Consider the following 26,937-nt stretch of genomic DNA (forward strand, 5'->3'; position numbering starts at 1 on the left):
GCCGATGTGCAGTGGTCCTGCACTATCAGCCTCCCGATCATTGGCCAGCCCGCTTCGCTGGTCGTGTGACCCCCACAGCCCAATCACTGGTCCCCTGAATATGCCCAGGCCAGCCACGACCATCCCCCAGCCTGCCTCGATGTCCCCCTTCTCCCGCAGTCCGGATCTCCCAATCTCACATCCCTGACATCCACGACCTCCACACCAAACTCCGTTGCGGTCCCAACATCCCCCCACCACCTCCTCCCCCGTTCCTGGTATCCCCAATCTGCCCCACTGCCCACCACCCCCCCGCCCCCTGCAACAGGCTGACACCCCTCCCCCACCACCATCCTGGTAGTCAGCCCCAGTTGCTGGCCTCCTTCTCTCTATCACTCAGCCCAAATGGAGGGTGGCAGTGGGAACCCCCACCCCCACAGATCATCTCGCACCCATTAGGCCCCGCCGTACAATTTTTAGGAATTGTGAAGAAGATGCAAAGCTTCAATAGCGTCACTGTTTTCAGTACTTCATATTAATCCCAAAAGCCAATCCGTCAAACCAACAAGGCATTAATTTTATTTGCAGGAGAAGGAAGTTTAATTATTGGGTTAATTTGCTGGGATCTGCTCACAGAAAGCTCTTATCTCATCAGCCAGACCCAGGCAGTATAGGATGCGATTCTTTTCAGAGGGCTCGGTGAGTGTTTGCCCTGCTAGCTTCTGGGCAAACAGACTGAGGTCTTGCATGAATAGTCCAATAGGGCTATTAGGCACTTCTGGAATATGATCCAAAGTGTCCGATTTGAACTGGAAATTGATACATTTTTTGCGTGCTAAGCCGGGGCCTCTTTCTTCAATCCAGATTAAGGGTCTAAAAAAGAATGAATAAAGAATAGGCATTTCATCAAATATTGTAAATTGGTATTTCATATTACACAACTCCTCGACAAAATGACAGCACTGTTAATTCTGTTATTTTGCAACAACTGTCTGTTACTTAAAATGAATCTTAGCCTCCGTTACTTTAGACCTGATTCCATCACTAGATCGTTAATCAAAACCACCAGGAAACAGATACATTTAAGCAAATCTTCAACAACCTTCTCATCACCACTGCAATGATACTGGCAAAGTATATTAGGTTAGGTATTTATACTGAAAATAAAGTTAAATACAAATGTAATGGAAGAAATGACCGGGGTGAGGTGGAGGAAGAGATCTTTAATGAATGGGTTGGGATATTGATTCTAGCACTGAATTTTTGACAAGAACAAACACTTCTAAAGATATTCTGGGCAGGATTTTCTCTCTGGGGATAGGAAATAAAGGTTGGGACTGTTTCTAAGTCCCAAACCTGCCCTTGGAGGATGGGAGGGTGAATATGGATTTTCAGGGTCCTCCACCCTTAACTGGCCTTGAGACTCTCTGTCCAATTAAAGACTGTGGGTTGGCTCTCAAAGCTGGTGAGCCAATCAGAAGCCTTCCAGCTGAGAGAAGTAGCAGGCTGTAACAGAGGGTAAATAAGGGAGAGCGATCTTGAAGCTGCAGGTACCTCTTCCAAGCTTTTAGAATATAAGACTATAAAATGCATTTTGCACCCAGGTCACCATTGTGCGAGGAAGGGAGGATGGGGGAATGGGGATCCTCTCTAAAGGGCAGCCTGTGGCTGCTCCTGCATCCAGGGGGGTTTGGAAGGCTTCTAGGCCTGCTACAAGTCTGTCGCCGGGAAGCTTCCTCCAACCATCCGAACCGTGCCGCACCACCTATGGGAACCTGGAGACTGACTGGAAACCTTCAATCAGTCTCAAGAGTTCTTAAGTAGCTCTTAAATAGCCATATTTTTGATTATCCTCCCTCCAACACCAATACCAAATGATCCAGTAGCGGGATTAAGACAGGGAACCACAACACCAGCCAGTGGCACTATTTTTATCTCTCGCCCATCTCCAATCCCGACTCCAGTGGGGACAGAATATTTGGCCCTATTCATGCATCTGACTCTTCTGGAAAGTGGTCACTGCTTTAATTGTATTACAAATGTATTTTGTTTTCTCTTGTCTGGAATTAATAGATCCAGTATTAGAATCACTAACCTGCTACTTTTAGTGTGGAGATGTGATGTCAGCTTCCAGTACTGCTGTTCTTGTTGTTCTTCCAATGTAGCAGATTTGAAAGTAAGGTCTCCAAAGAGATCCACAAGCCATGACAGACGGGCTAGCCCACTAAAGCTGGGGAATCCAGTGCGTTGACGATCTAGTGGTCCACCTAGAAAATAAAAGGTACCAACAATGTATGTACTTTGATACAACAAAACTGACTTAACACTGAAATAAACAAGAAATGGTGGCATTGTGGTTAGCACTGCTGCCTCACAGCACAGGGATCAAGGTTCGATTCCAACCTTGGCTGTCTTCCAACCTTGCATGTTCTCCCCATATCTGCATGGGTTTCCTCCCATAGTCCAAAAATGTGTGGGTTAGGTCGATTGGCCATGCTAAATTGCCACTTAGTTTCCCAAATTGTGTTGATTAGGTATTAGCCACAGGAAATGCACTGGGATTAAATGGGGTGTTGGGCCTTGGTGGGATGCTCTTCTGGAGACTCAGTGCAGACTCGATGGCCTCCTTATACACTGTAGAGGTTCTAGGCATTCTGTGGATAACAACCAAGTTTATTGTCATGATAAACTCCTCCTCAAGAGCTCTAAGTTCTCCTGTTTTAGAACCGTGTACTTAAATTACCTACAATCCACAAAGCTGATCCTATTGACAGCTGTCTAGTAGTATGCATTACTTACAGAAGATATCAATAATGCAAAAGTTTGTGATGAGAAGCACTTGCCTATAATGTTACACAGAACTGCATGCCTATGCGAAACACCAGAAGCAATATGCTAAGCAATTCCATAACCATCAGATCTCTTCAAAGTGCTGCAGTCCTGCTACACTTAATCAGGAATAGTGGTGAACAGATAAGCACCTAAAGACAGGAGGAGGCTCAATGACCATGGGCAGAATTCTCTGGCTGTTCACTAGTGGCAGATTCTCTGGTCCACCAATGGGGCACACCTGTTGCAGGCTGTCCAGAGGTGCAGAGTGGCTCCAATGGGAAATGTCATTGACAGCGGCAAAACCAGAAAATCCCGTTGCTAGTGAACATTTCTCACTGCCAAGAAACTTGTTGATGGGAGGCTGAAGAATTCAGACCCATGTCTTTCCTGAATGGTGGCAGAGACAAGCACCAGAGTACAGAAGAAGAGGCTGAAGTGTTTGTAATTATTTTCACCACAAGTGCCAGGCAGATGGTCCATCTTGCCCTCTTAACGTCCCTAACCTCACAGAGGCAAATTATCAGTCAATTCAATTCACTCCATGTGTTATTAAAAATACTTGAATGCTCTGAATACACCAAAGTCCAACAATATCTTAATTGTACTGTTGAAGATTTGTGCTCCAGAACTAACTGTGTGCCCTTGCTAAACTATTTCTGCACAACTACAGTACTGGCATCTACCCAACAAAGTGGCAAATTGTCCACATACAACCTACCCATTAAAAAGCAAGACAAATCCAATCTGGCTATTTACCATCCATCTGCTTACTGTCAATCATTAGCAAAGTGATGGAAATTGTTGTTCACAATCCTATCAAAGTGGCACTTGCTCAGCAATACGTTGCTCATTGATGCTCAGTTTGGGTTACACTAGGCTCCAGAGCTCATTACAGCCTTGTCCCAACATGGACAAAAGTTCCAAACTTCAGACATCATGGCAGTATTTCACTGAGTGTGGCATCAAGGAGCCTGAGTAAAAATAACATTAATGGGAATTGGGGGAAAACATTCCACAAGTTAGAGCTATGCTTGGCACTAAGGAAGATGGCTTTAGCTGCTAGAGACCAAGCATTTCAACACCAGGACAGCAGCAGGAGTTTCTCAGGGTAGTGCAGTAGGAACAACCATTTCCAACTGTTTCATCAATGACCTTCCCAATATCGTACGGTCAAAAGTGAGGATGTTCGCAGATGATTGCAGTGTTCAGTCACACATATGTCGCAAGACCCAAACAACATTGTGGTTTGGGCTGATAAGTAAGAAGGAATGCTTGCGCCACACAAGTGATAGGTAAAGATCATCTCCAACAAGACACTATCTAATTATCTCCCCTTGACTTTCAATGAGATTACCATCACTGAATCTCCCACAAACAACATTTGGGAGGCACCACTGACCAGAAACTTAACTAGACCAGTCACATAAATCCTGTGGTTACAAATGCAAGTCAAAGGCTGGAAATTCTGCATTATGTAACTCATCTCCTGACTCCTCAAAGCCTTTTCGCCATCTACAAGTCACAAACTATACGCTTGGATGACTGCAGCACCAACAACACTCTAAAAATTCAACCGCCATCCAATACAAAACAACCCGCTTGCTTCACACTGCTTTCACCATTTTAGACATTCACTCCCTCCATCACTGGTGACCATGGCAGCAATGTTTTCCATACCATCTACAAATGCACTGCAGCCGCTCACTAAGGCTTCTTTTATTGCATCTTCCTAACCCGCAACCTTTACCACCTAAGGGCAGCTTACCTATGGGAACACTACCAACTGCAAGTTTTGTTCAGGTCTTGTAACATCTGACTTTACCACGCCATTCCTCCCCTGTTATTGGATCAAAACCTTGAAACTCTCTACCTAACATCTGTTAGGAATTTGGAAATTAACGAAGTTAACAGTGAACTTAAAATCAAAACAAAATAACGAACAAGTAACAAGATTAGCAGGCACATGGAGGATTACTGAGATGTGATTTTAAATTATTTAATAACCTCACTGATCCCTGATAAACAGTTTTTCACACCTCAATTTCTCTAAATTCTTGCTAATTTTGTTGTTAGGCAAATCACATCTCAGTAATCCTCAAGGTGCCTGCTAATCTTGTTACTTGTTCGTTATTTTGTTTTGATTTTTAATAACCTCACTGGTGGACTATTATTTAAATGGTAAAAAATTGCAGCATGCTGCTGTGCAGGAATCTCAAGGAGTTGGTTTGCAGGTGCAGCAGGTAATTAAGAAGGCAAATGGAATTTTGTCCTTCATTGCTACAGGGATGGAGTTTAAAAACAGCGAGGTTATGTTGCAGCTGTATAAGGTGCTGGTGAGGCCACACCTGAAATACTGTGTGCAATTTTGGTCTCTTCACGTGAGAAAGGACATACTGGCACTGGAAGGGATACAGAGGAGATTCACTAGGTTGATTCCGGAGTTGAGAAGGTTGGCTTATGAGGAGAGACTGAGTAGAGTGGGGCCATACTCATTGGAATTCAGAAGAATGAGGGGAGATCTTATAGAAACATTTAAGATTATGAAGGGAATAGATAAGATCGAAGCAGGGAAGTTGTTTTCAAAGGTGGGTGAAACTAGAACTAGGGGGCATGGACTCAAAATAAGAGGAAGCAGGTTTAGGACTGAGTTGAGGAGGAACTTCTTCACATAAAGGATTGTGAATCTGTGGAATTCCTTGCCCGGTGAAACAGTTGAGGCTACCTCATTGAATGTTTTTAAGGCAAGGATAGATAAATTTTTGAACAGTAAAAGAATTAAGGGTTATGGTGAGCGGGCAGGTAAGTGCAGCTGAGTCCATAAAAAGATCAGGCCATGATCTTATTGAATGGTGGAGCAGGCTCGAGGGGCCAGATGGCTACTCCTGCTTCTAGTTCTTATGTTCTTATAGAAAATGATAATTTTTGAAGACAAGGAACTTGAGAATCTGACAGCCAAATCTACCGGGGGGCATATCAAAGCGGCTGAACATTATAACTGCTAGTTTGAGGAAGGAGGCTACTTTTCCATCTAATTGTCAGACAGGTATCTCCATCTTATCTTGAGAGAGGCCAATTCCATCTATGATTGGAGCCAGAGAGGCCTTTTCCATCTAACATTTAGAGCCATGGCAGATATTTTTCTCTAAAAGATGCAGTTTCATATCTTCACTGAACCAGCAGAAGACATTTTCCCATTTGGTCATCTAAACTGTATTGTATATGAGCTGGATTTGAATTATAGAGTTACTAAAGCGGATGTTACTTAGGAAAAGGGGTGTCTTGGTGAATCTGGGGAATATGGGTATATTTTGGGAACAAAAGATAATTTCAGATAAAATAGCATGTTTGATTGTTAATATTCTTAAATGTCATAGTGTATATTAATCTTTCTTGTGTGTTTTTTTCTTTCGCTTTAATAAATATTCTTTATTAATTGCTTACACAATAACTGAACTGGTTCCTTGCTGGAACGTAAATTGTTCCTCACATTACTCCAAACAAATGTAACCATTAAGAAGCAGCGTTTCAGGTCTTTCGGGTTTTGAGACTCTTTCACAGATAATATCAGCAAGGTTCTGAAAATAGCACTGTGGCATGCCTTCATCACACAGACTGCACAGCCTCAAGAAAGCCACTCAAGGACAATTGGGGATGGGCAATAAATGTTGGCCTAGCCAGCAATGTCCATATCCTGTGAATGATTTATTTATAAAAGTGTTACTGTACTGTTAATTTTCAGAATTATGACTAACAAATGAAAGAACCACCTTCGAGCCCATTTGAATAACTAAACTGACAATTTACAAAGAAGTATTTGATCCCAGAGGTAGGATTTGGTCCTTCTAGGACCAATAGGAATGAGAATACTTAAAGACTCCTTTCACAATTGGAAAACTAGCTTCCTTCCCCAAAGAGGGTGAGAGCAGTCATAAAGTTTAGCCACGCTGTGAATTTGGCTGTCTGTCTCTCAAATTCCTTGGAAGCAATTCTCCCATCCCGCTGTGCTAATCTATTAGCGCACTGGGCTGGGAGATTTCAACGGGACCAGGTTAGCGCAATCCAGGCTGGGCATCCAACTCCAAGCACCTTTCCCAGTGCCAGATTTCTGGTGCCATCAGCTCTGTGCCGGAAATAGACACGGAGCTGCATTACATATTCAGAGTCATTTAAATAAGAGTATTTCAATCCAGCAGGGTTTACAGTAGTTCCCCACTTTCGGGGAGCTAGCAGGCCAGCCCTGGTGAAGCGAAGGGGGTGAGGCAATTGGTTTCCCCTCCCCCCAAATGATTGGGCAGCGGGGGGGGTGCACACTCAGCATTGTCACCTTGACAGTGCCACTCTACGTCCCAGCACTGCCTAAGGATCAAAATGCCTATGCCAAGGGACACCTTGGCACTGCCCAGTGGGCATGGGACAGAGCCAAAGGGTGCGTCATATGGGGGACAGGGCCTAGAAAGTGATCGGTGGGGTGGGCGATCATGCTGCCACTCTGCAACCGGGATGGATGGGGGCAAGACCAGCAATCAGGGTGGGCTGGGGGGTTGGGGTAAGCCTGGTTGGGGGGATGGCATTCAGCCTGCTGAGGGAGTTGACCAGGTGGGGGTTGGCATTGCAGAGGGGGTGTTAACTGTCAGGGAGGGGGGATTGATGGTGGGAGAGGCTGGAGGTCAGGAGGACTTGGAAGGGGGTTGGAGGGTGGTTGGGGCTGAGCCCAGGACTCACTGAGAGACCAGCGATCAGGTCATGGGAAGCATGTAAGGGGCTTATTTTTGAGGCTTCCTGCGAGGCATTTCCCTGCACACTAGTGGGTGATGTGACCCTGAAGGGTCTCATTTTACAGCAGTGTGGAAAACTGTCCATGAGCCTTCCTGCCCTAGGCTTAATCAGACAAGGATGAGAAGGCGCCCGTGGATCCCAATCCACCACCCTCCCACCCGATTAAATGACAACCCAGTCACAAAACTTATCTCAAGGGAGGGCATTAAATTCTGCTTCTAACCTCTATCAACTGCTATATTAACTGAGCTGACTAATATGCAAGGAGAACTATGGGAGGAGATTGCACTTTTAAACACTATTCTGTAAATTTCTGCTGTATTTTAACTGCAGCTGTGTTGTTGTATGACTACCTGTGAAATGCAGAGTACCCTCCATTAGCTCTTTTCCGCTCACTTGCTGTTTCAACTGCTTGTATCCTGCTGACAGTAGCTCGATGTGTTCCACATGCAGAATCTTGCCTTCATTTCAGAAAAAATATGAAGACAGCACACATTATATTACTATATGTGCAACATACACAACACTGTATAAACAGCAAATGCTATATGAACATAGAAACAAAAAACATTACATTCTACAACATATTAAAATTATTAATCGTGAGCACTTTCTGAGACAAACTTTACACTATAAATTCCTATGTCTACATTTTTAATGACAACTGCACATGTAAACCTACCACTGTATTCATACCCTTTTGGCTAGCGGTGCTGCTTCAGTTTACATTATAAGTTCATAAATTCATAAGATATATAAGCAGAATTATTCAATTTGGCCCACTGAGTCCGCTCTGCCATTTGATCATGGCTGATATGCTCCTCATCCCCATTTTCTGCCTTCTCCCCATAACCCTTCAACCCATTACCAATTAAAATTCCGTCTAATAAATAGATCAAACATTTGGCATTGTTAGGGCAGGCATGTTCCAAAAGGAGCGGGTTGACTGATGTTATCAGAAAGTGTTAGTGTTATGATCCTAGTTAATGTTTCAACTGGACAAGTCAAATCACAGAGTGAAACCTATTACAGGAGTTAAATAAAGGTGTTTGTTGGTATGGGGTTTTGGCTTTTTTCAAACTGTCTCTGTATTGTGCTTAGAGAGTTTACAAAGTGCGAATCAAACAAGAGCTTAAAGAAAAACAGAGCTGTTGCTTAATAACCAGGGGCCACCTGTAAGTTAGAAAGGCCTTTTGAGTTTCATTTTAACAGGACCCAAGGCATTTGGAGCTTAGCAGCGAGAGAGAAAACAATTCTCATAGCTCTCCAGAAGCAGGGGAATAAAGTAAGTGCGGAGAAATCAAATCCCATAAACTAAAGAACAGATAGTTCTAGGAACCAGGGGATGAAAGGAGAAGTTGCAGGAATATTAAAGTCAAAGGGGAAAAGAGGAACTGGAGTTTGAACAAGGTATTGATCATTGAAGTTAAAGATAGAGTTGAAAGATGCAGACCACATGAAGTTAGACAGCGAGAATCCAGGCACCTGAAGCAATCATAAGCTTGGTGACCTTAGTACAGCCTGGGAAACAGTACTGTTCGATTGGTGTGGCTGAGTACCTGAAAGATTGTGTGGAAGTTTGAATACATGTGGCAATCCAGGGCAGAGGAACACTGAAAGGAGAGCTGAAAATCCTGGAAGTGGATCCTTGTTGAAAACAGCTAAGGGATAGCATTCTTTGAAAGAAGAATCTAAGATATGTCTTTGGACAGTGGAAATTGGGAAACTTGTGAGGAGTCCAGTGAGACCATTTGGCTCATGGTATAACAATAATCTGGAAGGATTTGAAGAGAAATCTACAGAAGTTTGATTGGGTAGCATCAGTCACTTGGTTTCAGAGTGAAGTGTGTCTAACCATAGTTGGCCTGTTGTTTTACTAAGAACATTAGAGCACAAGATACTTTTTATGATCTTTGTTATTGTTACAATCTTACATTTGTGAAGATAAATGGGAGTGAAGGAGTGTGCATTACGGTCAAACTTCTCATGTTTAATACATGTTTATTTTCAGTTGTTAAAAATTGTCAGTCCTGTGACCCTGTTCATCCATGTTTTCTAAAAGAAGTAAAAGTTACAATCTTTTGAGCCAAGGTTCTGTTCTGGGACCTTCATATCTAGTATTAGCAACTGGGATCATAACAATCCTGACTTAGAACCATATAGTCGTTCTTTCATTATTGCTGGGTCAAAAATTCTCCAAACGCGTTCCTGTGAGCGTGTCTACATCACATGGACTGCAGCGATTCAAAAACGCAGCTCACAACTGCTATCACATGGACAATTAGGCTCAGGTAATAGCTGCAAGCCTAGCCAGCAATGCTTACATCCCATGATTAAATTAAAAAAAAACAGGGATAATGCCCTAGTAAGAAACACACTGCACTGTCGACAATTCCCCTTGACAAAGTGCTGCTTGTCAGTAAACTCTGATTTTGCTTTTGAATAGTCAATTAGAGATTATCAGTAATCATTGACACCAAGAAAATCTTTGATTAGGATGGCACTTTTAAATTTCCAACAAAGAGCTACTGTGTACAAATGAGAGTAACCTGGAAATGGCAGGAAATCCCGAACAATAAGTTTTATCTCCCCTGCTGTTTCTAATTTTATTTGGAAACAAATTAAACAAAGAGATGTTTACAAAAGTGAAATAAAAGAATAAAAGCAGATAAGCAAAGAGAAATACACCTTTTCAACACTTAATCTGGTCATTGTTGAGTGCTGTTTGATTACAACCATTTTATCCAATTACCTTTGGCATCAGCCAGATCCCACAGTTCACGGGCTGCAGCCACTGAGAGTGCCAACGGGTATTCTACACAAACATGCTTCCCTGCATCCAGAAATTTCCTTTTGAAAAAAGAAAAGTTAAATCACAAATTAAATTCCATTATTTTGGGAACAAACTGAATCAAGCTCAGAAAATGAACATCTTTGCATAAGATAGTTATCATTTTCTCCTTTCTATTTCTAGTCTTTACATTAGTTAAAGCACTGGGACAGAGAATGATAACAGCGAGGATGCTGAAGAAACCTGGTCTCCAGCAGTTTAAAATCATCTACGTTTTATCACTCTTGCACCCATTCACAGTGGCTGCAGTTGGGGAGATGATAAGCTGCTGCGGCTCATTAAAGAATTCTTGAGAAATTTATGATCCGCAGCCTCTCAGAGCTCAGGCATGAAGGAGCTCAGCTGCAGACTATAACAACTCAGCATCGCTTGGAATAGCACGATCCACTTGTTTTCTGGCATTGCACAGGCAATGCCCGGGATAGCAAAGTTACAGATAATGCCCTTGGAGAGTTAGGGGATAGGGAGACAGTAGAGAGATTAAAGTACTCATTGCCACCTTCACCACTGCAGCATGGTGGCACAGTGGTTAGCACTGCTGCTTCACAGCGCCAGGGACTCAGGTTTGATTCCTAGCTTGGGTCACTGTCTGTTTGGAGTCTGACGTTCTCCCTGTGTCTTCGTGGGTTTCCTCCAACAGTCCCAAGATGTGCTGGTTAGGTTGATTGGCCATGTTAAATTAACCCTAGTTTTGGGGGGATTAGCAGGCTAAATATATGGTGTTATGGGGATAGGGTGGGATTGTTGTTGGTACAGGCTCGATGGGCAGGATGGCCTCCTTCTGTACTATTGGGATTCTATCTTCTGAGCATCCCTGGGCCCCACAGACCATGCAACTCACACAGCAGAAACCAGAAGGTTATGTTGCCTATTTCATTTGAATGCACATGTGTGCAAAGAGAGCAGTGAAGAAGGACTTCAGGATCACCCTTTTCATCTCATTGAAATGCTTACACCTTCACTGTTCACAGTAATTCAGCATGCCATAAGCATGAAACAATACTTTTTACAGATCATAATTTTCACCCTTTACCTTGTTGAGTTTTTATGCCAGGAACCATTTTAGTGATAATGCTAATACTCTACCAGGCTTGTCCAATGTGTGGTCTGTGGTCTGGATGTGTTTCAAGATGCTCCCCAATGTGGCCCGAGGAGAAAATTTTTAAAATGCTGCTAAGTGGATGGAAGATATTGAAATAAATCGTTCCTCCAATCACAAACCTAATGAGCCTATCAGCAACAAATGCAGGAAAGAAACAATCTGTAATTGGAGGAGGAGCAGTGAATGTTTTCCGGAGAAATAAGTATTGGCTGGTAATAACGAATAAAGGGCGATGGCAGCGGACGACGACGACGAGGGGGCGGAGGCGGAGGAGGAGTAGTCTGCTGTGCTGCAGACGAGGCTGAGAGAGGAATCTAACTGTCACTGAGCTGGAACAGTCTGGAAGCTCTTAGAGTTGTGATGATGAGCTTTACTACTGGGGCTGTGGGAGAGGGCAAGAGGGTGAATGTAAGAGTGTGGGAGGGAGGAATTGAGTGAGTGAGAGAGCGAGAGAGAGAGGTTGAGAGAATGTGTGAGAGTGGGACCGAAAGGTTGAGGGAGAGAAAGATTGACTGTGTGTGACAGAGAGACAAACAGAATGTGTGGGAGGGTCTGGGAGACAAATTCTGCATGAGAAAGTGTGTCCAGCAGAGAGTGCATGGGAGAGAAAGTGTGTGAACGTGGCAAAGAGAGGTATAGAGAGAGGATGAGAGAGTGTGTATGGGAGGAAGAGACTGAATGTGTGAGAGAGAGGGCTAGACAGGATGAGAGAGAGTGTGTGTGTGGGAGAGAGAGAGACTGAGAGAAGTTTAGTTTATTTATTAGTGTCACAAGTAAGCTTACATTAACATTGTAATGAAGTTACTGTGAAAATCCCCTGGTCGTCACATTGCGGCGCCTGTTCGGGTACACTGAGGGAGAATTTTGCATGGCCAATGTACCTAACCAGCATGCCTTTCAGACTGCGAGAGGAGACCAGAGCACACAGAGGAAACTCACGCAGACACGGGGATAATATGCAGACTCCTCACTGACAGTGACCCAAGCTGGGAATCGAATTCAGGTCCCTGGCGTTGTGAGGCAGCAGTACTAACCACAGTGTCACTGTGCGAGTGGGAGAAATGGGAGTCTGGGAGAGGGGTTGAGTGAGTGTGGGAGAGGGAGACAGAGAGAGAGAGAGAGAGAGTGAATGTCTGTGTGGGAAAGTGAGAGAAATGGAGAATGTGTGTGTGTATGTGGTGCACTCACAGCCCCAGGATTCCCACTCCCTTACCTTCACACACCAATAGTCACTCACATCCACTCATGCAGTAGGTGAAAGTGACTGGGTGAGCGTCAAGAGATTGAGCCAGGCAAAGACACTCTGTCCCTCTCATGCTCTGATGGTGATCTGTAGTAATACTCTACAAATTATCATTTTATTACTTTGACACTGCTTTATTTTTGAGCAAGTGATTTGTTTCATTTCTTCATTGGTCATATTTTGAAATTCATGTGTAATGTGCAAAACCTTGTCTTTTCAAAATGTACATTTTGGTACCTTGAGTGGGAAAAAAATGGTAATGTTCCCCCATTCCAAGTGAAAAGGTTGGACAAGCCTGTACTATACCATCCCTGTCCAAAGGAATATCCTGAAAAGGAGGCTAGGAAGAATTGGCTTTCCTCCATTACTTGTCCTTCACGTGATAATTCCTAGATGCCTGTGATTGGAAATGAACCTCATGTTGGCTCCAGAATCACATTCTATCATTGAACACTGTTCCATTGAAACATATTTACAGAAACTTTACAAGCAAAATACTAGAAAATGAAACAATATCCTGAAACAAAAGTACATCTACCAGAATCAGAAATATGAAAGGAAAACAGTAAATGAAGATAAAGCTAATGAAGGTAAATTTTCTTATCTGAAACAGAGAGCTCACCATAACTGGCAGAACATTAAAATATTAGCAGTGTGGATATAGGATAATAAAAGCAAAATGCTGTGGATGCTGGAATTTTTGAAACAAAAACAGGAAAAGCTGAAAAATCTCAGCAGGTCTGGCAGCATCTGTTGATAGGGAATAGAGCCAACGTTTCGAGTCTAGATGACCCTTCATCAGCTCTGACAAAGGGTCATCTAGACTCAAAATGTTAACTCTACTCTCTCCCCACATTTGCAGTCAGACCTGCTGAGATTTTCCAGGATATATGATGAAAAGCCTAACTTTAATAGGGAAAGATGCATAAGGGGCTAGGAATTTGTGTTGAAAGCTGGTTATGCCAGGAATCCTGTGCCCATCAGAACTCACATCAATGGAGCAAAGAACAGGCTGATTCCTCCTGAGGCCTTTAAAAAGGCTTGTGACGTTTGGAAGCAGAGTCGCTGAAGAACAGAAGTTTTGTTGGGATCTGTCTCTGCTTCAGAATAGCATTACACTGTACCACAATTTCAGCTGCCTGTTTCAGACAGATATTAATGAACTCTCTTCTCCATCTTCACCTCATTTCCATTTATTTTATTTCCATTTTTTCTTCTTTTTATCCCATTCATCCATTTTTATCATCCTTCTTTCTCACCTCCATTCTTCCACTTCTCCATTCCCACTCTCCATCTAGCACCAACCCATTGCTCCCCCTCTCAGGGCAACTGCCTTCATCCTATGTACCTCTGTTCTGTTCTGCCATTCACATATTTGATTACTTAATGGACACCTTTAGCATCTTTCCTAGCATTCTTCATCCTCACTTACATTCCCTTTGTCCAATTACAGCCACCTCCCCCCCAACTGTATAAATCTCTTCTGATTTTCTTTGCTCTTTGCTCTGAAGAAGTCATCTAGATTCAAAGCATTGGCCCTATTCTCTCTCCACAGATGCTGTCAAATGCACTAAAATGTATGCTTGTTTTATTGCTGTGCGACTGATAATGTATGTCCAAGATAAGCCTTGATACCTCACATACTCCTCATGAAGCTGGTTCTCCAGACTGATGATTGCAGCTTCTATTTCTTCACTTTGTAGGGCATCCTCCAGCGCAATCTGTTTCAGCTGCTCTATGTTGCCCAATGTCCGCCTGCCAATTTGAAGGAAGAAACATAGCAACACGTATTACGAAGGAGTGCTTCATCTTCACACTGACGTTATGGCTCATTGGACAATTAGTGGTGAACACTGTGGCAGAAACATAGAACTATCAATGGAAACCAGAATTCAATCTTTTCCCTTTCCCAATATACAGCATTACAATTTCAAGCTCTCATTTCTGTCTGAGGGAAAAGGATTGAGTTGGCAATGTCCAACAGCTGTCGTGGAATTAGATGTTCAGAATGACGAGGTTGATGAGGCCCCTATGTGTTAATTGTATACCAATTGGATGTTAATTGTGTTCGAGCGATAGGGTATCAATTAGAAAATTCAAGCGTGCTCACATATTTCAAGAAGGTGAGGGAGGGAAACCATGGTATTACAGGTTGATTTGCTACACATCTGTTGTCAGAAAATTACTAGAGTCTATAATTAGCAGAGGTTGACCTTGAACATTTTCAGCTGATCAGAGAGAAACAGCATGGATTTGTAAGTGGCCGATTGTGCCTAATGAAACTGACTGAAACTTTTGAAGTGCTGACTGGAATAGTGGACAGGAGAATGCCTTTTGATAATTAAAACAAAGTGCAGCTGGAAATCTAAAAGAAAAACAGCAAGTCCTGGGAAAGCTCAGCTTGTCTGGTTGCATCTATAAGAACATAAGAAATAGGAGCAGGAGTAGGCCATCTAGCCCTTCGAGCCTGCCCCGCCATTCAATAAGATCATGGCTGATCTGTCGTGGCTCAGTTCCACATTCCCGCCCTCTCCCCATAACCCTTAATCCCCTCTCTTATCAAAAACCCATCAACCCGCGTCTTAAAAATATTTAGTGAGGCAGCCTCCACCACCTCAAAGGGCAGAGAATTCCAGAGATTCACCACCCTTTGAGTGAAGAAGTTCCTCCTCAACTCCGTTCTAAACCGCCCCCCCTTTATCTTGAGGCTGTGCCCCCTAGTCCTACTGTCCTTTCTGAGCGGGAAGAGTCTCTCCACCTCTATCCTATCCATCCCATTCATCATCTTATACGTCTCAATGAGATCTCCCCTCATTCTTCTAAACTCTAATGAGTACAAGCCTAGTTTATTCAGTCTCTCCTCATAGCTCAACCCCCTCAACTATAAAGAAAAGAACAAGAGTTAATATTTCTTTCCTTGAAAGGGGAGGCAGTGGCATAGTGACATTATCACTGGGCTAGAGTCCAGGGTAAAGCTCCAGGGACCTGGGTTTGATTCTTGCTACGGCAAATGGTGGAACTTGAATTCAATTAAAAAAATCTGGAATTAACAATCTACTGATGACCATGAAACCACTGTTGATTGTTGTAAAAACCCATCTGGTTCACTAATGTCCTTTAGGGAAAGAAATCTGCCATCCTCATCTGGTCTGGCCTTCATGTGAGTCCAGGGTCACAGCAATGTGATTGACTGTTTGAAATGGAGGGCAACTAGGCATGGGCACTAAATGCTGGCCCAGCCAACGATGCCCACATCCTGTAAGAATGAATTAAAAAAGAACTCCATGGCGTTTCCACGTAGAGGGCAATTAATCAAGTCTCTCATAACAAACGACTAATTAAAGTTGATGTTGATGGAATTGAAGGCAAATTATTGATCTGCTTAGGAAAGTGGTTGAGTAGCAGGAGATAGAGAGTACAAAAAATGGGTTAGCACTCTAAATGGCAGGATGTGACTCAGGTCTCCCAGAAGCATCTGTGTGGGGGTGTTCAACTATTTGCTGTTAGATGATCGGATAAAAGACCCCACATTTAAATTTGCTGACGACACAAAGGTAGGTGGCACTGTAAGTGTAGTCAGAAGTATAAAATGACAAAGAGATTAAGTGAAGGGGAAAACTGAGCCAAATGGGTTTCATTGTCAGTAAATGTGATGCTGCACATTTGTCTATGATGGAATACATTTGATAATGAACTCTCCTATCTGTAATCTATTGCAGTTCTTTTCAGTTTTGAATATTTTCCCTGCCATCATTTTAGTGTTCTCTGCAAATTTCATTATTTTTATTTCAAAGTTTAAATTGTCAATATAAATAGCCAGTAGTGATCCCAGCACTGACTTTAGCACTGACCCTTGTATAATACCATATCCCACCTTTTCTCACTCAGAATAACTACCCCTTCTTCCTACTCTCTCCTTCCCGTTTTAAAGCCAGCTTGCTATCCATTCTGCCACTTGCCACTGATCCCATATTTGCTGACCTTATTCATTACTCTATTATGGGGCACCTTATTGAAACGTAGCTTATAAAAGCAGCACTTCACTTCATAAATCAAACATCCCTTTTTTAATAGAACATTCATCTAACTCACTGCTTTTGGCAGTGCGCTTGTTTTTCCTAATTGAATGGAGCAGTTGAAACCAAATTAACTGTAATCTTTCCCAAGGTACTTGATGATTTACAATCAGTAAGGAAACATAACTCACACAAATTTACATTATTACCTCTTGGTTCAAAATATAATTTCATAAAAAGCTTAATGCAGGTGGTTTTGTCATTTTTATAGGTCTGCAACATAATTTATTCTGAATGGGTTTTCCACTTATTTAATGCAGAATCATAGAATCCCCACAGTGCAGAAGGAAGCCATTCAGCCCATCGAGACTGCACCAGCTGTCTGACAAGAGTGTTTTACCCAGACCATCTTCCCTGCCTTATCCTCGTAAATCTGCACATTCACCATGTCTAATCCACCTAACTTACACATCTTGGGACACTAAGTGGCAATTTACAATGACCGATCAACTAAACTGAACATCGTTGGACTTTACTCTCTAGGGTGACTGCCTTTCCCAGATACCATTGCTCTGTAACAGGAAGTCAGATTTCTGACTTCCTGTGTTCCATTTCTGAGGATGGAGATCAGGGAGGAGGAATGTTTGATGCACTGCATCATTGGACTCTTGTCTGACCATGGACAGCATTTCAGACTGTAGCTGCAATCATGTCTCCAAAATACATGTAGAAAAAAAACAAGAAACTTACTGTCAGTGGCAACACTTTATCCTTGTATCAGCTTGGTTCATTTGTAAGTCAGAAATTGTAGGCTCAAACCTTATTCCAGCAGTTGAGGTACAATACTAAAGGAGTGTTATTTTCTTTAAAATGAGTTGTTGAAGTAAGTCTGAAAGAAGTGCTGGTTAGGTGCATTGGCCATGCTAAATTCTCCCTCAGTGTACCCAAACAGGCGCTGGAGTGTGGCGACTAGGGAATTTTCACAACAACTTCATTGTAGTGTTAATATAAACATATGTGACAATAATAAATAAACTTTTAAAAAAAACTTATCTGCCTCTTTAGGTGAGTACAAAAGATCATATGGCACAGAAGAACAATGGGGGGAGGGGGAGGTTTTCTTGATGTTCTAGCCAACATTTATCCCTCAATTAATACCAAATGCTCATTTATCTCACTGTTGCTGTGGGTCGTCGCTGTGTGCAACTTGATTACTGCACTACCTACAAAACAGTGATTATATACTTCAAAATGAATCCATTGATTATAAGCTGCTTTGGGGCGTTCTGAGGTCATGCACTATGTAAGTGCAAGATTTTTCCTCCCTTTTGTTCATTCACTGACACAACAGCGTGCAGCCAGAGGCAGCAGGAACAAGGACAGGTGTCTGGCAATTTGCTTCTGACTCTGGTGATTATTGGAAACAGAAAAAAACCTAAATGATATTGAAGATGTTAACAGTATGACTTAATGCATGTTCAGCAAGTGACCCTTCCCTTAAAGATATAATCCTGGTGGCATCACAACCATTCACACTATGTCACCATTGAATGTTAACCTGGACATTGAACTTTAACTGCTTCCCAAGCCACACAGAACGTATTTATCTTGTAACAAGAAAATTGTTCTTGTTACAAGATAATATGCAAAGGACAGCTGAGGGGACAGATTGTTTAACAGGTTTTGGGTAACAATCCATCACATATTAGAATATCCCAGGGGGGAGGGTAAAGTTAATCAGGCCTCATGCTGCTTATTCAAGTTGGAAGCTAATAGAAACCTTCTATTTTCAAAAAATGAACTGAATAAATAATCAGCCCTGTTTTGCCCCTCAGCCTAAGAAAGGACATCATTTACTTTTAATGAAAGGTTGGTGAAGGTTTATGGAATAAGGTTGAATTGGGTTATTAAAATACCCCAAAAGAGTGAGTGGTTTTGATTGGTTGAACAGTCAGTGAATTTTGGCTCAAGACAGTTTTAAAACAAAGGTTTCGCTATCCCTGGGATCTGTGTAATAAAGGAAACCACATAGACAAGATTCTGTAGACTTTTATAATTGTTGATATCTCGAATTTGCTCCTTGTTGCACCTTTGTCTCAGCAGTAAAACAAGAATTTTATGATGGTAAGATATATACAAGTGAGGAAAGCCTTTCAGCCCACCCTATAATTACAGAGTTCTTCAATATAAATTCAAACTGCTTCTTAAAAAATCCTAGGAATTTTGCTCTCATTGATGTATCCAGAAATCTGTTCTGGTTAATTCAGATTTTGGATCTACAACAATGTGATTGACTTTTTAATGCCCTCTGACAAATTTAGGACCGATATTTACAAGTTCTTCACACAGAGTAGTTAGGGCTGCTAATTCTGATTGGAGGCATTCATAAACATGTGATCATGCTTCCCATCTGGTCATTTGACATTTGTTCACATTACAAGCATTATTGAATTTACTGTACTTTATAATGTTATAGTCCCTGCAGTTGCATATTTTTGCTTGCAGTTTGCACCACAGCCGCCATGAGACAAGTTCCAAAACTCAGGAGGTCCCCCATGAGCAGGCAACACCAAGGATGGAGAATAGGGAAAATAGAGGACCCTGTTCTCTTAATCCTCTGATATGACCTAACAAGCCACTCAGTTGGAAGGCAATTAGATCTAGAGTCACATGTCAGCCAGATCAGGTAAGGATGGCAGATTTCCTTCCCTCAAGGGATATTAGTGAATCAGATCGGTTTTTACACCATCAATAGTGGCTTCCTGGTCATTGTTAAGCTTTTAATTACAGATTTCTATTGAGCTTAAATTTCACCATCTGCCATGATGGGATTCGAACCAAGGTCCCTGGGGCATTACCCAAGTTCTCTGGGTGAGAGCAGGAAGACAGACAGGAGAAAAGCAAGAAGTGTAAAATGAAAGAAAATTCAAGGTGGCAGCCAGGATGCCATGACTAGCATCAGGAAAGAAATCAGCTAAATAGTCTACTATTGAAAAGTGTGAGAAAAGGATTGGGTTAAACTATGAACCCACGTCTGCGTGGATTTCTTCTGGGTGTTCCAGTTTCCTCCCATAGTCTAAAGATGTGCAGATTAGGAGGACTTTTAATTGCCCCTTAGTGTCCCAAATTTGTAGGTAAAATGGATTAACAGGGTAAATGTGTGGGGGTTATGGGAATAGGGTGGGGTGAGGATAAGATACTCCGTTGGTGAGTCAGTGCAGACTCAATGGGCAGAATGGCCTCCATCTGCGGTGTAGGGATTCTATGAACAGACAAAAAGGCAACCAATGGAGGGGGGAAGAAAAGAGTACGTTAGGTGGTGCTGGTGTGAGAAAGAAGCATGATATACAAGTGACAAGATCCTTCTTGAAATCCGGCTGTTTGTTGAGGTCCAGAGAGAGATTAGCGTACATCAAGTAAGCTTTAAACATAAGTGGAATGCAGTTGCAAAGTCTAGCTGGAAAGGGTTGTTTTTGGATTCCTTCCTGTCAGTTGGAGTTTGCTGTTCTACAGTGGGAGGGGCTGTAGATTGCAGCTCTGTTTGCAAACTCACTCTCAGTTCTTTTTTCATCTAGGAAAGGGTGAATTGAGGTGGGAAACAGGAGCAAATTGCAAGCTGCTACTTCTACTTTCGGATTGCTTTTTTTGCAACTAGAGCACTATGAGGGGCGTGTTGGGATTTCCACTTCAGCCTGGAACCATCTTGTAGTTTCTTCACTCAGGCAAGTGTGAATTGATTTAGGTTGGGGGGCAATCCAGGGAAGAACTCCTGTGTCATAAAAACTGCAACTGACAGATCAACCTGGGGACATTGTGCTGTTTCGTTTTGCACCCAACCAAGAGTAAATTAAAGTGAGGGAGAAGAGTTGCAACTTGCAGCTCGGTTGGAAACCCTTTGCTACTTCTGTTCGCCCAGTTAAGGGTGAAATAAGACGAAAAGCAATCCATGTAAGAACTCTGGTAGTTTGAACAGCTTGATACATGGACGAGGCCAGTGGACTATTTTAGATGCCGCAGAGAATGGGGGTGGGGGGGTCAATGCTTTCACTCAACTTTTCACACCAAGGCGCAGGGGGCTGCAATCCTCATCCACAAGTCCTTACCCTTGGTAGTAACCAATGTCATTTCTGACTCAAATGGCCGATACGTCGTCATGGGTAAACAATATGGGATGACCCTGGTGTTAGCTAATGTGTATGCCCCAAACTGGGACTGTGAAAACTTTTTCCAGTCACTTTTCCTGCTACTTCCAGTTTGATTGTGGTCGGTGCAGACTCGATGGGCCGAAGGGCCTCTTTCTGCACTGTAGGGTTCTATGATTCTATGAATTCACTTCGGTTGATAATGGGCGGAGATTTCAACTGTTGGTTGAATCCTGCCCTGGATCACTCCTCCCCCAGCACCACTGTATCTTCCAAGTTGGCAGAAATTATTAAATTGTTTCTCATGGAATATGCAGTGTTAGACCCATGGAGGTTTCTTAACCCAACTACTACGGAATACTCTTTTTCCCCACCTGTCCACCTAACGTATTCATGTATAGATTACTCTTTGATGGTTTATAAGTTGTTCCCAGCTGTGCGCTCATGCTCCTACAAAACCATTGTCATCTCAAACCATGGCAATGGACTTGGTAGTGGGGAGGAAGTTGGGCCCTGGAAGCCTTGGTGATATAATACTTGTCTGCTCTCTGATGATAAATTTGATAGATTTCTGTCAACCCAGATCGGTGATTTCTTAGAATTTTATGATGCTCCAAGAGTTTCGGCAACTACCTTATGGGAGATATTAAAGGCTTATTTAAGGGGCCAGACCATATCTTATTCAGCACATGAGGTTAAACAGTGAGGTAGGAGGTTACCGGACTTGCTGGGTTGTATCGCTCAAGTTGATCCTGTGTACGCTGTGGGCCAGTCCCCGGAAGTATATAAGGAACGTTTACTACACAAGCGGAGTTTGAGACCTTGTCTCCATGTCAAGCGGAAGAGGTGCTGTTCAAATCTAAGTATATACACTATGAGAATGAGGACAAGGCAAGCAAGCTACTCACTCATCAGCTGTGCCAATTCTCTGCCAAAAGTCTAATACCACAAATGCATGCTCCAAATGGGGTTTCTGCTGATCCACAGTGAATAACTGAACTGTTTAGGGACTTTTTCTCTATCATCTATAGCTTGGAGACTACCGCCAATTAGGCAGGCTTTCAGGAGTTCTCTGAGACACTGAATCTCCCTGTGGTGGACAGGAAAAGCTGCAGCATTGGAGAAACCAATCAACGTTGAAGAAATTGTTAAGGCGTCAGAACTATGCTGAGTGGGAAATGTCCGGGAACAGATGGATTCCCCATCAAATTCTACAAAACATTTACAAATAAGTTGGTTCCCCTGCTACTGCGCATGATCAACGAATCAAAAGGGAACTACTCTCTCCCACAGACTTTGAGGCAAGCGGCAATTTCGCTTTTCCTTAAAAAGAATGAGGACCCGCAAATCTACAGCTCTTATAGATCAATCTCATTGCTGAATGTGGATCTCAGACTGATCTCTAAGATTCTGGCCATTCGCTTGGAAGGCATTCTGTCCTCTATCATCTCCCCTGACCAGACTGAGTTCATTAAAAATAGACATATGTTCTTGAATATTCGGCAACTGTTTAACATTATGTATGTGCCTGCCACCTCCAAGCTACCAGAGATGATAATCTCACTGGATGCTGAAAAAGTGTTTGATTGAGTGGAATGGGATTATTTACTTTATGCTCTCGGGTTCGGCCCGAAACTCAACTCATCTCCTGGATCAAAATACTGTACTCTGCCCCTCTAGCCTAGGTCTGGACAAACAATGTGCATTTAGCTTTCTTCTTTTTGTCCTGGCAGGGATGCCCCTCTCCCCCCTGTTATTTGCCATTGCTTTTCACAACAGCAGATGAGTGGTAGGGATTGATTGGGAGGGGATCGAGCAGACAGAAGGAATCAAGCAGAGAGAGATCTACTATTGTATGTCGGTGACCCGTCCAACTCGATTCCCGAAGCCTTATCTTCAGGATAAGGTTTGGTCGTGTTTCGGGGTACAAGCTTAACTTGAATAAGAGTGAGCTGCTTCCTTTGAATGCAATGGCTCATAGCCTCCTGCTCCAATCTGTACATTTCAAGACTGTCACTAGGCAGTTTACTTACTTGGGAGTGCAAGTGACTAACAAATTTAATGGCCTCTTGGGAGTTAACTTATTCCACTCATGGGGCGGACAGAACAGGACCTCAAACTTTGGTCCATCCTCCCATTATCATTAGTGGGCCATATCAATGTGATGAAGATGAACATACTACCTAAGTTTTTATATCTCTTTCAGTGCATCCCAGTGTTCATCCCCAAATCGTTTTTTCACAGACTTGATTGGCTTATTTCAAGCTTTGTCTGGAATAGGAAAAGCTCAAGAATGCGGAGGACAGTCTTGCAAAGCCCTAAACAGGAGAAGGGTATGGGATTGCTCAATTTTCTAATGTATTATTGGGCAGTCAATATGAGAACGGTAGTGTCTTATGTGCAGAGAGAGAGGCAATAGGAAGTTCCTTGTTGGCTGTAGTTAGAATCTTCCTGAGCTCTGTCTTCCCTGGCTGCCTTGATATGTTCCCCAGTAAAATTTCCCTCCCAGCATAATAGGAGTGCACTTTTCAAGTCAACTCTTAAAATTTGGACACAATTAAGACGCCACTTTGGGTTTCAGGCCTGGTCGCCGGCCTCCCCAGTATCAGTTAACCATTTTTTCCTCCGTCTGTTTTGGATGGTGCCTTCAACATATGGGCCAAGAACGGGATCAGAACATTTTGGGACTTACATGTGGACAGCGTGTTTACGTCATTCCAGCAGGTGGTGGATAAGTTTGCTTTATTTGCAATGCACTTTTTCAGATATTTGTAAATTCGAGACTTTGTGCACAGGGCCAACCCCCAAGTTCTGACAGTCCCACTTTGTGCGTCCATTAACATCTTAGTGCCTTCTATTAGGAACTATTCTATTGGGTCTGTACTCGTTGGAGTTTAGAAGGCTGAGGGGGGATCTTATAGAGACATACAAGATAATGAAGGGAATGGATAGGGTACAGGTAGAGAGAGTCTTCCCACTTAGAAAGGATAGCAGAATTAGAGGGCACAGCCTCAAAATAAGGGGGGGGGGGTGCAATTTAGATCAGAGTTGAGGAGGAACTTCTTCACTCAAAAGGTGGTGAGTCTCTGAAGTTCTCTGCCCATTGAAGTGGTGGAGGTTACCTCGCTGAATATATTTAAGTCACAGGTAGATAGGTTTCTGATAGACAAGGGAATTAAGGGTTATGGGGAGAAAGTGGGAAAGTGGAACTGATCTATTTCAGATCAGCCATGATCTTGTTGAATGGCGGGGCAGGCTCGAAGGGCTAGATGGCCTACTCCTGCTCCTATTTCTTATGTTCTTATTACTATGTGGCTATCATTTCTGTTCTCTATTCTCAAATTTTGTCCTAACAAAACTCTCTATCAGTGGTGAAATCCTTATGGAAACAAGATCTGGGGGAGGAGTTCTCGGAGGAGAATTGGGACATGGTGTTGCATTGAATACACTTCCTCAATATGTGCCAAGCTGGGTGTGATGCAATGTAAACTCCTTCTCAGAGCATATTTAACTAGGGTTAGACCCTCTAGAATGTACCCAGGCACAAGCCCCATTTGTGCATGTACTGGCAAGCTCCCACCACCCTCTTACATATGTCTGGGCTTGCCCATCACTGTATAACTACTGGACATCAATATTTGAAACGATTGTGGCAACGCTAGATCAGGACATAAGTGCATATGCTCTGTTGCCCTTTTGGGGTCATGCCTTTAAATCCGTTGCTGCCAAAGAATACACCCCCGGCAAGACAACTAATCCTGTTTAGATGGGAATCGGGTGCACCCTTGATGCATTCTCAGCGGGTGAGGGTGCTGGCAGATACCATTAAGCTGGAGAAGATGAGGTGCACGCTACTTGGGTCCACTGTAGGTTCTATAAGACCTGGCAACCATTTATAGCGCATGTTGGGATGCTGCAGTTGGAACCGGATGAATAGAAATCTGATGACCCCAGGATCCCGGATGCTCCCATAGAACACCCACCCCCTAATTAGTGGACATGTCCTGGCCCTTTACCGGAGTACGCCTGCCCACCCTGCCAAGGTTGTGGGGACTAACACATGAATTTTTGCCTTTTCCCTCTCACTCTCTCTCTTCTTTCTCATTTGCTCTCTTTCTTTTCTCTGCTCATTACTTTATAGCCTGGGCTCAGTTGGTTCTCCAGCAGCATTCCTCTGCCTTTTTGTTTTTATATTATTACGGTCATTACCAGTGCAAATAGACAGGACTTGGGTGCCAATGGTACCAAGGGCTTGTCTCCTGGCCATGGGGAGTCCTGAGCCTAGTCACGTTGGAATGTACATGCAAGCACTGTATGGATCTGTATCTGTGTTTGTTTGCTATGTAAAATGTAAGAAAATTTTCAATAAGCATATTAAAAAAAAACAACCAATATGTAGGTGCTGATTCTGCAATTGGACAGTCCTCATGAAGAGCAGTATTTGTTGACGGTGCTATTTGGGACCGCAGCTTTTCCATCCGTTCATTTAAAAGAACAGAAATGTTGACATGTGGAGCTGTAATTTCTCAATTGCGAGCAGTGCTGCTCACTGGGAGTACCTAGCCAATGAGTCAGCCTTTTATATCTTGGTTTGCACATTGACAGCTGACTGCATTGTGACTTCAATAATTAATTCAAGAGGTCTGTGGGAAAAACAGCCTCAATGAGACAAATGCAACATTCTGCATTCTTATGAAGCAGAATCAAAACTCTGATTTCTACTGATAACATAAAAATGGAAGGAAAGGTGCTTTCCTATTTTGATAATTCTTAAACTGCCCTCTCTTTTCACCTTGTCAGCTGTGGCTTAATCGGTACCATCTCTGAATCACCAGGTTTTAGGTTCAAGCCCCAATCCAGGGCTTGAGCACAAAAAGATCAAGGCTGACACTCCAATGCAGTACTGATGGAGTATTATGTTATTGGAGGTGCTGATCTTCTGATGAGACATCGTGCTGAGGCCCCATCTACCAGTTTGAGGAATGTAAAAGACCCCAGTGGCATTGTTTTGAAGAAGAACAGGAGCCCTGGTAAATATTTATCCCTCAATCAACATCATAACAAAAGAGATGATCTTGCCATCATGTCCTTGCTGTTTGTGCCAGTTTGCTAAGTGTCGATTAGCTGTTGTGTTTCCTACATTACAATGGCGACTACACTTCAAACCCTACTTTGTTGGCTGTAAAGCACTTTGACACATCGGATGGCCATGAAAGGGACTGCAGAAGTGCAAGCCTCTTTTTCTTATTTCCAGTGCTTTGAATCTGCTGGCTCAGCATCTCCTTTCTCTGGATATTTCACTCATTTCTTTTTTTACTCTTCAATTTTTCTGTCTCATCATGAATGTCATTTGGAATTCCTTCCAAATCTGGCCATTGGGGGTTAAGAATCACAGGAAAAAAGGCTCATAGAATCACTACATGCAAAAGGGGGCCATTCGGCCCATCAAATCTATACTGACTTACTAGCAGTGCATCTTATAGAACCGTAGAACCCTACAGTGCAGAAAGAGGCCCTTCGGCCTATTGAGTCTGCACCGAACACAATCCCACCTAGGCCCTACCCCCATATCCCTACATATTATACCCACTAATCCCTCTAACCTATGCATCCCTGGACACTAAGGGGCAATTTCTTAGCGTGGCCTATCAACCTAACCCACACATCTTTGGACTTGACCAGGACTTGACATCTTGACCACACTTACCCCGCCAGCCTATCCCCATTCTTGTGAAAGGTTCAGGGGTTAAGCTATGTAGGTCAGGACGGTCCTGGGCTCAATTCTTGGGCCTGTCCTGAGGTGGTGCATCTCAGCTAAGGTGGCAATAGAAAGCTACCATTGGCTTCAACATCCTTGGTACTTATTGTATGGAGAATGGTGAATTCTTCCAGATTCTGATTTCTACTCGGTAACTCCCAGGTGCAAGTACAAATTGATGAAGGCAGGAGAGAAAACAGCTCTGATATCTCTCCCTTCCCAAGACATAATTGGCTAT

General features: G+C 43.0%; 1 protein-coding gene across 1 annotated transcript in view; it reads right to left on the reverse strand.

Annotated features, from left to right (window-relative positions):
* Positions 1-535: 535 nt before the first annotated feature.
* The window catches only part of blvra (biliverdin reductase A), a 43,062-nt gene continuing 16,660 nt past the window's right edge, over positions 536-26,937 (reverse strand). The window contains exons 3-7 of the mRNA XM_080216889.1: positions 14,419-14,538; positions 10,340-10,437; positions 7,941-8,048; positions 2,075-2,246; positions 536-852 (exon numbers count right to left, since the gene is read on the reverse strand). Of these exons, the coding sequence (XP_080073015.1) occupies positions 591-852; positions 2,075-2,246; positions 7,941-8,048; positions 10,340-10,437; positions 14,419-14,538 (760 nt within the window). The 3' untranslated portion in view covers positions 536-590. The remainder of the gene's footprint in view (positions 853-2,074; positions 2,247-7,940; positions 8,049-10,339; positions 10,438-14,418; positions 14,539-26,937) is intronic.

The sequence above is a fragment of the Carcharhinus amblyrhynchos genome, chromosome 2 (genome assembly GCF_965287045.1).
Source record: "Carcharhinus amblyrhynchos chromosome 2, sCarAmb.v2.hapA, whole genome shotgun sequence".
NCBI lineage: Eukaryota > Metazoa > Chordata > Chondrichthyes > Carcharhiniformes > Carcharhinidae > Carcharhinus > Carcharhinus amblyrhynchos.